Raw genomic sequence first — 13291 nt, 5'->3', positions numbered from 1 at the left:
TTTTAAAGTATAAAAATGTTATTACCTTGTAAGTATGTTATTATACTGACAATAATAAAATTAAAGTTAATTACTAGTTATATAATAATTAACATTAGCGCAAAGCGAAATGAGAACTTATGTATTTTAATTAAGTGATGTATTTTTTCGCGCCACTGTGTCACCAATGTGGCAGAAATTGTGGGTTATAAATTATAGAAGATAATAGTATGGCAATGGCACACTTATACCAATTATAATAGCTGCATAAATAAGTATAATTATGATGCATTATTTACAATTTGGGTAAATAGTTAATTTCGTTATTAGTCACGATGATAATATTTTAATACCTGCTGTAGTATTACAGTACATGTAATTCTAAAGTATTGTTTTGAAGTAATGATTTAAAAAATTTTTGAAGTTCACTAATCACAATGTATATACTATTTTAGAATTATTTTTTTTCTTTTATAGATCGGTTTATATAATATGATTAAACTTATAATAATTTATCAGATAAAGGAAATTGAAAAAATGATTAAAAAAATACGATGGTAGTATTAATAATTTTTAGTCATAGAAGATTATCTTTCAAAATTAAATTGTAAAATATGATGCAGGTATTTTCTCGATAAAAAAAGCACATATTTATACGTGTATAATACATGGATACCTATATTACAAGATATGTCGTCAATAATTATAGAATAAAGTTTAACGTATACATTTTTCACTAAGTGATAGGGGTTATTGTTGACGTGCTTAGACAGAAGATAGCTTAATATAACTATAAAAGTAATAATAATTTAAAATTAACTTGCATTCGTTAAATATAATAAATGTGAATTTTAGATTTACGATTTCAGAGACGAATTAAATTAAAACAATGTAATACCACACCATTTGTATGTTAACCGTTAATGTTATTAGATAAAAGTTTAATACCAGTTATCAATTTATACCAGTACTTTTAATAATAATAATTTTTCAATTCACAAATGTATACATTTTAACGTATTTTCTGGAGAATTTTAATAATTTGTTAGGTTTTACGTTTTTTTTTCTTTTTTTTGGTCATTTAATATAACTTTAAATTCATAAACCTCATATTTCTAAATATTGGTCAATGTTAAAAAAGAGAATTATTTAAGTTTATCAAATTAAATTAATTTGTTAAATTAGTTTTGTTGTTCTAAACATTCTATGAAATCACTTGGGATCATTAGAGTTACATTAACATTTTAAGGTTTTAAATGTATTTTGTTGATTTTAGTTTGTTAAATAAAGGACCTAACTTTTATAATAAAAAGTAGGTATATATTTTTAAAGAAAAAAGTTTGATCAAGTAATAAAACATTAAAATGTTAAGGATTTATTTTTTGACCAAAGTAATCTACAAAATAAAACAAGGTAAGTACCTTTAACATTTTATTTTTTGCAAATAATAATTCTTCTTACGTTGCGTAAATGATATCTTAGTTACAGCCACTTTAGCTATATCTATGTTTATGTTTAGGCTTCACTTTAATGTCGTATCTTATTCTTAATATGAGCTCCGTACTTTAGAATAAAAGTGCTTTTAAACCTGTATTTCGTTTGTCGTTTCGTTTAATATAATTAAGGCGATACGAATTATTATGTTTACTCGTTAGTGAATAATATCTTACCATAAATACGAATGTTCACATAACTGTTTAAAATTTAAAATACTTGTCTTATGTTATATTATCTACAGCTATAATATATTTATCTAACTTTATCAGCCATTATAAAGTAGTTAAATAGCGGCAGTGTGCTTTTTTCAGCTATAAAAATCGTTTATTGTGTGATTGGAATAAATTTACCCTTCGTGACTACACATTTTTTTTTTTTATATAATACTTAATAGGTGTCTATGTATGCACTTTGTAAATCAACATAACCGTCTCTAGTGAGTGGAAAAGTGGCTCTTTAATCATACCAATTCATGGATAAAATATTCTTATTGTGTATTGAAAAATAATATAATATGTGATGATGGTTTATAATATTTTCTTAATTAAACAAAAATAATAGTATATAAAATACATTGTACATTTATTTTTAATAATATTATATTTATAAAATGGTGATCAACCGAATTAGACGATTTGATAATTATCTACATAATGGTTCTAAGTACGTTTTTTGTTTCCTTAGAATTATGCATCCTTTTTAATTTAAATATTTTTGGTGAATTATGAATTATCTGATTATATTATAAGTTTGAGGTTTGTTCTTTAAAATATATAGATTGTTGATGAATGTGATTAACTGTTGAAGTGTAAAAAAAAATTATTGATTATTATTATTTTTTTTAATTTATAGATAATTCATTGGTAATGAAAAAGGATTATAATATCTGGAGCAGTAAATAAATGCTATAAATGATGAATGTTGATAATACAGCTAATATTTGATTACTCTTAATAGATATGTATAAATAATATAATATATTATTTATAGTATATGTTGTTATTATGTGTGTTTTATTATTTATCAGTTCAGAAAAATAACCATACGTTTTTATAGATTATTAATAAAATATGTATAACTGTAACTGTGGTAACTTACCATACACTCTTAGCGTGCCTTCAGAGTTTCCAATGGAGTTAGTTGATATGCAATTATAGGTTCCCACATCTGATTGGTCGAACATCTTGATAACAATATAGTACGCAGCCTTGTAGCCGGATATTGTTTCTCGAAGAATATGCTTGGGTCTGCGAAAAAATAATTGCAATTTATAGTAAATAATTTTATATATAGTGACACATGGAATGCCTGAACGCTTGAACTATATTAAGTATTCATAACATAGTAGGCTGAATAATTTAGAGAAAAATAAAGTAGAAAGAACAATTTTTTTACGTTCCTAGTATATAATGATACAATTGAATGTTTATACATAATATTCGTATATTATGATAGTAAACTAAAACACGAAATTTGTTGAATCTTTACGTTTTAGATCCTGAGCGGAGCGAGGAATGTATTGTTTTTACAATGATGTTTATTTCTTTTTTATTCTGTAAACACTTTTTCTCTCCCTAGACTTGCTCAAAAGTACAAGTGTAGCATATTTTCTGAAAGGTAATGTTTTTGAGCTAGTACTTTAGAGAGGTAATTTTTGGATTTTCGAAACGGTACTCGAAATAAAAGCGGTTAAAGGAGAAAAAACGTACGATATCACGATTTTGTAATATTAAATAATTATGGACGACTAATTACGGCTTTGTTTATCACTAAAGAAACGAATAAAATTAAATAAAAAAGATTCCCTCATCCGCTCAGAATCGTTTTTTATCGAATGCAATCATTGCATTCAAATTGAATACCTACAGAAAAATTCCACTATCCTGTCCGAGAACCGAAGGGACGATGGATAAACATCCACCACCAAAATGCGCTGACCTACTTTTTAGATTGATACTATGTAATGTATTATTTAATAAATTCGTTATTTAGGGTGTAAAATAAATTTAAAATATTTCTATTATAACAATTTTTTTTTTTTAAGAAGAATACATTGTACTTTGTTCATACCTACAAAACCAACATAAAACTCAATGTTTTAAAATGTCAAAAACATTAATAAATTGCGAAGCCGCGAGTTTATCAGTATAGATTGCTCTTAATGATTAATAAAAAAATATTTAATTCTCTTTATTCAGTTGTACTCTATACACTTCAAATGATAAGATTTTAAATGCATCAACAGGTAAATTTACAAATATTAATATTCTTAATCAATGTTAATATAAAAATATTTTACTTATTTGAACTGTTTGAGTATAATTTTTTTCCTCTATAAATAGTTCATAATATTATTAAATGTTGATTTAAAAAAATACGATGTGTGTTCAATTATTTTTTATTCTAATAATGTTACTGTTAATAAATTGTATTACCTATAGTAAAAATTAGAATTTTTTCTTTTTATAAAGAATGATTTCAGTAATTTTGATTTTGAATTTAGTAAAAAACAAATCAATGGTTATTTATACGAGAATATAGCTGAAAAAAAATAGCGATTTTGGAATATGATTCTAATATTAATAAGTTCTTAATTTCAAACAATCGTAAAAAGGATTTAAGCAGTTCTTCAACTGCCTTGTACACTGTAAGCTTTGCTATAACTTCTACGACAAATTGCGTACACATTTAGAGGCTAATAGCTATAAATTTATCCAATAATGTACAAACATTTTATTACATGTTCCAATACCTTTACTTAGGGTTTGATTTATTTGTGATGATTGTGCTTTATGAAAAAAAAGTAAAATTACTACTCCATGACTTTACGCCGTGGTCATTTTTTTTTATCAATTCTACTGAATGATATATATGAAGACATTTAAAATCCCCCAGTATTTTTTATTTTGATTTATTTTTTGCCATATGAGCTTAGGAGAATTATAGAAAATCAATTGAAGTATACAACTGTCGTAAATAATTCATCTAAAAATGTCCTTTCATACCTTTTTAAAAATCATTATAGAAACGAATTTTAAGTACAATAACTGTATATACGTGAAAAATGTCATGAAGTATTATTATTAAAATTAAAATTCTATAAATCGAAAACTGTTTAATCATAGTATGGGTTTTAAGGTACATAATTGTACAATTATTAAATGGTTACCTAACTGTTATTATCCATTTAATATTTTATTTTTTTTTAAGTTGTGATGTTGTTACTGTTTATTAATGAGATAGATTTATTATAATTATTTTTAAATAGTAATATTAAACTAATTACTGAAGCTCTAGTACTCAATTTTCGCATTCGGAAAGAATTGATAATTTAATAAGTTTTTTTCTATCATTACATGATTTGTGTAAGTTTATTGTACGTTATAATTGATGTACTCGTATATTGGTTATTATTTTTTTAAAATAACAATCATATAAGAGTTTTGTTGATTTTTATTTTAATCATCTTCAAACCCCGTTTTTGGATTGATAGAGTTTTTAAAAAGTTTGTTTCAGTGATTAGAAATATATTGTAAATGGTATCTAGTAAAAGGGATTTTTTGTTTAAAAGTCAAAAACATTGTTTTCTATCCATTAATTTTTTTTTTATTGTACGTCATAAAGTATAAACTATTTTAATATCTAGTTTGTCGCCATAATTCAAAGATCGAGAAATATTGATCTAAAAGGTTAAACATGTAAACCTATCTCAAAAATTATCGAAAAAAAAATTGTATCACCCATCGTTTCAATAGTTGTTTGGTAAGAATTGTTTTTTAGTCGTGATAGTTCATTATTGCTGTTAAATTGAGTATTTTAACACACCTCAATCCAGTTCTGATTGATAAACTCTAGGTTTCTATATCTTGTTTGTAGCTACGTATGATTAAATGGAGTATAAAGACATCAGTAGTTCAAATAGATCCAATTTAGCACTTGTCTATCAATTCCCGAAAATCCATCTAATACAAACACGATGGCTTGTTTAATGCTATTTAGTACATTCGCGCAATTAATGTTCAAACTAATTTGATTTTCAGGGATTGTCACAAAATTAGCAACGATATTCAATAATGCGTATAATTTACCTATACACAATTACTATTAGTAGGTACTTGTATTTTTTAACCATGTACATAATTTAATACGTGTAAATTACATATGTTTAGGTTTTTAATATTCATAAAATAAAATTACACTACCTGATCAAGGAAAAAAAAATTGCTTTTGGCGTATGAAGCGTTTTAAAAATTAAAAAGTATAATTGGAAACATTATTAAGTTATAACTTATTTTTTTTTTCTGTAAAAATTTCGTATGACATAACTTATTTTAGAATGTTCTAATAATTCATTTTTATTCAGTTACAACCTCGTAGTTTATTCTATATACGCGCGAGTCATTGGTATTAATATGTTAGCGTGTATAACTGAATTTAAATTTGGAAAGAGGGCAATAGCCATTTATTATGCCCTGCACTATATACCTGTCCTCCGCGCGTCAGTTACACGCCGAAAGTATGGATAATCATAATATGTACACGCACGATGGTTATTAGTTTATTACTTATTTAAAGTGTAAACAAATTGCGATTGTGTTAATTATTATTATTATTATTGTTGTTAATCAACAGCGGATCGGTTATGGTAGTAATTTATTCTGGTTGAAATCTGTCATAAATAGATCACACTTATTTTACTCACACGTGTTTTTAAATTAGACAACGATCATGGGCGGGTGAAGTTATATTTTGAATAGAATTCTCTTGGCAACAGGATCCTACTATAGTTGGGATTAATGTTTTGTGCGCGTCACCGTGACGTTAACTTGGTTCAAATACGAAGAATACTTCCAGTATTTTATATTTTTTCCCGAAAATCTAATAGGCCTAATATTATAATTATCTATGTATTTAATCAATTTTGTTCCTATTTCTTTTTTAATTGAATAAATTGTTTTCAATTTCTCGCGCTTATCACGAAATCAATGAATATTACAATTTAAAAGTGTATTAAAGTTTAAATAATCGTATAACAGTAAATATCGATAAGTACAACTATATTTTACATCATATTCAAAGTAAACATTTTAATATAAATTATGCTTATTTTTTTATGTTTGTTTATGGGAAATATTTAGTTAACTATTTATTACCTATAAATTACAATATGCTGAAATTAATTCTAATGGTTTATTTTTTTCGATATTAACGTTATCAATAATTCTCGACTTAGTTAATTTAATTTAATAACATTCTAAATTTCGCATTTTAAAATTAATTATTTATATGTAATACGAATTTAGAACAATATAATTTCGTGTAGTTTTACTGTTTGAAAATGGTATTTAGTATTTACTCAAGAGTAATTTTAACCAGACTTTTTTCACTGCTACTTTATTTGAACCTAATTATTCTAAGTACCGTATAATTCATTAAGTACTTATGTTTAATTTTTAAAAGTTCAGTTATCACAATGGTTTATATTTTATTACCCATTTTTCATAAATACAACGATATTAAAGAGTGTATTACAGTAATTTTGACGTTAAGTGAATATAAAAGTATAAGTTTTTATTTTTAAATATAAATATTATTGGTTGTAATGTATGTTGTAGTACTTACTAGCAGTATACGTTAAATGTTGAGGTAAATTAAAAAAAACAAATATATATATGTAATATGTATATACTTCGCTGTACGTTTTTAATTTTCCATCACGAAAAGGTTATTTTTCACTATACGACTATTATAGATATTGGAAAGAATGACCTGTGTTTAGTAAAGTGTTAAGTTATTTGATAATGTAAAAGTTTTTTAAATCCCAAAATCCAAAACTCACGAAGTTTAATCCAGTTTAACAAGTCGTATATAATTTAATCTTTGATTATGTTTATCATAATAGTTGTTTTTACGAAATACAAATCACGTTTTATCTAAAATTGTAATACTGTACAGTTATCATTTTTTATTTATCGAGGCTCTATACAAGTACAACACATCTTTATAGTTAAAACTAATAATATTTATAGAAAAAATATATTATTATTTTTAGTTTTTAGAAATTAAATTAAATAAAGATACATTGTATGTATGAAAAACATTTATATTTGAGTAGCTTAATTTTACCAATTATGAATATGTCTATAATTCAATAAATACCATAATATTAAATTAATACTTTGTTATATGTTTAAGTATAATAAGAGTCAAAACGTGTTGAAAATTTGATTTTAAGCTCATCATAAACAATGATAATATTGTTCACCATCTTTGAAGCTATGTAAATAGATAATCGTTAAATCGGAGTTACAAATGAATTAGTAAGATTATGCAGTAGTGTATTAATAGAGCTTATGGCTTAGTAAATAAATAAAGATTACACTATTATTTCGTATTTTTTATGCTGTTATTATATTTTATTATTTATTTCCGAGATTTAAAAACGTTAATTTTACTATAATCTCTGAAGTTTAGCACAATGACTATTTTTATGTTTATTTAATAAAAATAAATAAACATAAATTAAGAACGTATTAATTTTTCACTAAAAAAATTTGGTACGGGACTACGAAAAATCGAAAAATGGGAATTAAAATTGAAGTGGGTTTTTTTATTTCTGTTTTGAATGTTCACGTTTACCTTCAAAGATACGAATCGCGGTTTTGGTTTTCTGATTAATAATATGGTAACGTTTTGAAAGAAAAACAATGAAGATACATCTATGTAAGTAGGTATATACCTATAGGATTACCTATATATTAATATGTATATGGCTAAATAGTTTATTTGGAATATTACCGTTAAGGCATTGAATGCCGGATGGAATTTAGTACTTATCTATCTAATAGATTTTAAATCTACTACGATCATGCTTGCAGATAATATAATATAATATATTTTATCGTAACTTTGATAGATCAGATATATACGCACAGACAGGCGTGTGGAAGTAGAAATTCTCCAAATTCTGTGAAACACTAACTACAAGAATAGCAGCTATCGTTTGTGTGAATATTGATTGAGGGCAAAAATTATTAGGCATACGATACCTGTCGATATTCGCCAATTTCGCTGTTAGTTGCCAGACAATTCGGGCTAGAAGAAATCATAATGTGTTTTAAGTAACATTAGTTATAGACCGCCATCTGTCTCTTGATAATTACCGCAACAAAGATAGTTACAAATAAATTATTAATATTATTATCATTATTTTTTTTTATTTCCTTGATCTCTCCCATCGCTTTTTAATTAAAATGCCAATGGATTCTTAGTAAAATTCTATTGTTATTACAGTAATATAATAATGGCAGTTTTTTTTATACTCTTCAGGCTTTTTAACATTATCGAATTATGATATCATAACCTTCAAAAACGAAATATTAACATTATACATTTTTCAACTTTTAAACGAAAACATATTATTTTAAATGTCTATTTTTTAAACATTTTGTGTGTAAATTAATGCAATTTTATCAATCAAGATAAACAGTAAACAGGCCTTTTGAGTCAAAAACTTGTAATCGAAACAGAACTATGGTATAAGTTTTCTGCTTTGGAGACTAATAGTTAATTCGCTATTTTTGATTTATTTGTTTGTATTAATACATATAATATTCCAACCAAGTTAAGATTATGACCAAATTGTCATTGTGTTTGCGTTAATTTCGGTCAGATCTCCGCCGCGTGCCAACGATATAATAAAACAAGTCATTTGATTAATTGATCAGTTATTGGTAGTTACATTAACATATGTTGACTACTATAACGCATGATGACGTTGAAATAGGTCATCCTAATTCCTAACTGCTCAAGTGGTCAACTTCTTGACTTGGCCGGAGTACAATAATAATATTTATACCCGATGAACGGCGCATTGTATAGGCAATTTAGCTACATCACCGTATCCCGCACGATCAAATTACCGGACGTGAATATTTTGTAAATACACTATTTAGCCGGTAACTATATGGAAACTGAACGAATAAAACAAGAAATTGTGCTGCGTTCCAGCATCAACACCTATTATCGAGCATAGTCTGACCGTGCGTTATACGAATGATGGAAAATTCGTTGATTTAAAATAGGGAACGAGCAGAGCGACTGTTTTAATTAAACAACATTTAAGCTTTCCTAAAATAGCAGTAAATTATCTATACGAGTTGATTACTTTTTACTGAAAAGATACTTACTAAAGCCATCACTGAACGGTGAGTATTAATTTTTTTCGCTTTCAAAAATTATTAGTTCTTTATTAATAAACTTATAAGTTATTGCATACATACGAGTACATATATTTTAAGCACATCAACTTTATAATAATTAATTATTATTAATACTTTTAGTGGATTTTATAAAATAATTATATAAAGTCATTCTAAAGTGAATAAAACTTTTTATCAAATAAAAATAATTTTAATAAAATACCAGAAAGGTGTATATTTTTGTATTTATAACTTTATATTTATTTTGTTAAACTTTGGTTTGTGACGATTTTAAAACACAGTTATTGTTTATTACCTGACGAAGTTGATTGGGTTGAAAAAACAAAAAGTTAATAGTCAGATTGTTTTTTTTATTTTTCAAATTATGTTGTAACAGACGCCAGTGGATTAAAATACAGTTAGTTGACTTGGTTTATGGTTAAAAGAAAAAAATGTGATTGTCTTTCTCTGATTTTTAGTTTTATTGTTTATTTTATAGTTATGGATAACGATTAAATAGACAAATAGAGTAAAATAATATTTTTAATTATTCTGTATTCTGGTATTCTGTAGTATAAAATATTGCGGACAATTATTATAATATAATATAAAATATTTTGAAACGTTTAAATTAAAAAAAAAAAAAAAATAAAATTACTGACTCCAATATGATCATATATATGTTATAGAATATCACATAAACACACAATAAACATTCCATACGTATTTACGATCAAACGTTGTTTTATAATGCATTACAGTTCTACGAAACACTACAAAAATTTAAGCTCCCAAACTCTGTTCTAAAATAAACTCACTAATATACATGGATATCATATGTACTAAACGTTCCGTACAACCGATTAATTAATGTGAATATCTAAATAAATTTGGTCGGAAATTATTGTTACCTTAACTGGTTTCAAGGTAGACTCGTGTGTATAGAGGATATTCTTAAAATAAGATATTATGATTAATCAGTTAGTATCTGGATACATAAATACATTCAGTGGGCTAACGGTATCTTTACTGGTTTAACGGTAGTCTCGAGTGTATTAATGTTCAGAGAATAGTCTTAGAATATACGATTAAACATTTACTGTCTGGATATTGAAATGAATAAGGTTAGAAAAGGGCACCTTAAATATTTTTCCAGAAGTTTAGATTGCATTAATGTTTAAAGCATATTGTTAGAATATATAATTTAGTTACTGTAGCCATATTATACCGAATAAATTATATACTCAACCACATTTAATATACATCTCTGAAATAACGATAATGTCATATCACCTCACACAGCAGCAGTTGCAAGCAAGGTAAGTGCATTAAGAACATATACCTATATATATATATACATAAATATACGTTACACATATAATAATAAACAGTAATGGAGTAATAATATTATGTACACACGCCAGGAAAAAAAAAAGAAACTGCCAAACTATATCAATGAACTTAAACACTTGAACATACGCGGTTACCTATAATCCATAGTCTACAATGTCATCTTATCTCGTCACAGTGTTATGATAATAAAATAACTTCATCGATTAACATGTGCTACACACCAGTTGGAAACTTTACGGCATCTCTTTCGAAAGGATCACAACCGTCAAGCGTATACGTGTTATCATACCTTCATTAACTTATGTCAATTCATCAATCATTAAACCCACAAATCAAATAAGTTTTAAATGCCATTCTCATAGAGGTATTTAGAATTTTTAAAGCACTCTTTACCATACATCTCTATTTCCCGGCTTTTCATCGTCTTAGCTGATTTCTTCATTGCATTTTATTTTATTACAATTAGTCTGGAATTAAAATGCTAGTTAATTAATTTTTTAAATCAATCTAAAAATATTTCGTTTCAATTTTTAGTCTTATGAAATAGGATATTCGGTTTAGAAACTACAGGTGTGTAATAAGAATATTATTTTAGTTAATACGTTTTATAATCGACAGAGGTCACGCCGTGGAGAACGCTAAACTGCTTTGTGTATGGCGATATACAAAGATATGACCAGAGCCAAGGGATTCGGAATAGTCGTTCAAAGCGTCCAAGTTAAGTAGGGAGAACGCCGTTTCACACGTACTCATGGTAAAGTGAAAAATATCGGATCTTGCACTCTATGGATGCGGGAAACGGAGACGGAATGGGAAACGATAGACGATTTATCGAAAATGAAGTAAGCGAATGAGAAAAAAAAATAAAATGTTATATTAACACAGTTAATAATTATTCACGTCGCGAGTACTCAAACAAAGTCGATCCATCAACCGCCCCGATCGAGAGAAACGTGTTTCTCCCCTCTCTCCGGAGTTGGGAGACCCAGCCAGTATATAACCGCCATCCGTCCATCAGCTACGTGCGAGAGAAGCCACCGCAAACGCTACTCTCTACCAGTGGGCGACCAAACTGTTGGTGAGGGGGAGGGGGTAGACACTTGGCGTGTTGTCGTTGTTGTCGCCACTATATATGTATAAGCCACGGTTGTAGACTTTCAATTACTCGTCGGGAATAAAAGGAGAACGAACGAGCGTACAGCGCACACGTTAGCCCCGGAAGACGAGGAAGGGCGAGCTCAAAACTTTCGCTTGGCCATTAATCACGCGACAGATTAGTCAAAAACTTCTGCGCTCATCGTCACCACTACCACCACCACTGTCGCCGCCATCTGATGATGGTTTTCGAGAGGACGTCGACTGAGGGTGTCGTGCGTGTGTGCGTGCTCGCAGCGGAGAGTATAAAAACGATATCTTTTATATTATGTATGTATAGACGACGTTTCGCGACGGAAAAAGGTCACCCTCGCGCGTCCTACACCACAAACGCCGCGTATACGTGAAAATCCTGCTCCGGAAAGGAGCTAGCGACAACGTCGTTGGCGGCCGGTGGATAAGGGTGAGAAATTAGGGACAAATGTATAATTAATGACTTTGGCGCGTGGAACTAAACCGAAAGAGGTTGTTTGTTTTAATTTTTTGTTTTTCGTATTTTATTATATAACGTCTCCGACCCACACCCAATTTCTCCTTCAAAGGTTTTATTTCTTGTGGGTTCTTTTTTTAGTTACTATACCAGTAGGTATGATTATTTCTTGGCTAATCGTGTTCTTCTAGCTCTTTAAAAACACCATCCACCACCATCATGATTGCTTTTATATAATCTCGACTCTCATTAATCGTCTTATGTGTGTTTAATGATGCCGCCACCACAGAAGAAAATTTGCACTTGTGCGCTGCACAAAAGGCGTCCCGCTGCAGTCACTTTTTTGTGTGGTTAATTATTATTATTATTATATTTATCGGTTTTCTTGTACGCATAAAATCAAGTATTCATGTTTTGTATATGTATATTCGTGTATGTTTCTACGATTTGTAGTAGGAGTGTGGACTAATTTATTGCGATGGAAAATGTTTTGAGATTTCTCGTAATTATTCGAATTTAAGAATTTGAGTGAAGCAAGTAACAAGCGATTTATAGTGTAGTTTTATTTCAAATTTGTTTGTACATAATAAACGATTTTTAAGCTAAAAGATATTTTAAATAGTTTCTTTTATTCGGAATGCGTGCGGGTTATGTGTTAAAATGTAAAACTAAATTA

General features: G+C 27.5%; 1 protein-coding gene across 1 annotated transcript in view; it reads right to left on the bottom strand.

The window, feature by feature from the left end:
• LOC114121043 (lachesin-like) overlaps positions 1-13291 on the bottom strand; it is a 199705-nt gene that overhangs the window by 6139 nt on the left and 180275 nt on the right. Inside the window, exon 7 of the mRNA XM_027983187.2 lies at positions 2575-2723. Coding sequence (XP_027838988.2) covers positions 2575-2723 — 149 coding nt within the window. The remainder of the gene's footprint in view (positions 1-2574; positions 2724-13291) is intronic.

The sequence above is a fragment of the Aphis gossypii genome, chromosome 2 (assembly GCF_020184175.1).
Source record: "Aphis gossypii isolate Hap1 chromosome 2, ASM2018417v2, whole genome shotgun sequence".
Taxonomy (NCBI): domain Eukaryota; kingdom Metazoa; phylum Arthropoda; class Insecta; order Hemiptera; family Aphididae; genus Aphis; species Aphis gossypii.
The sequence above is the reverse complement of the archived record's forward strand: the minus strand, read 5'-3'. Positions and strand labels throughout refer to the sequence as shown.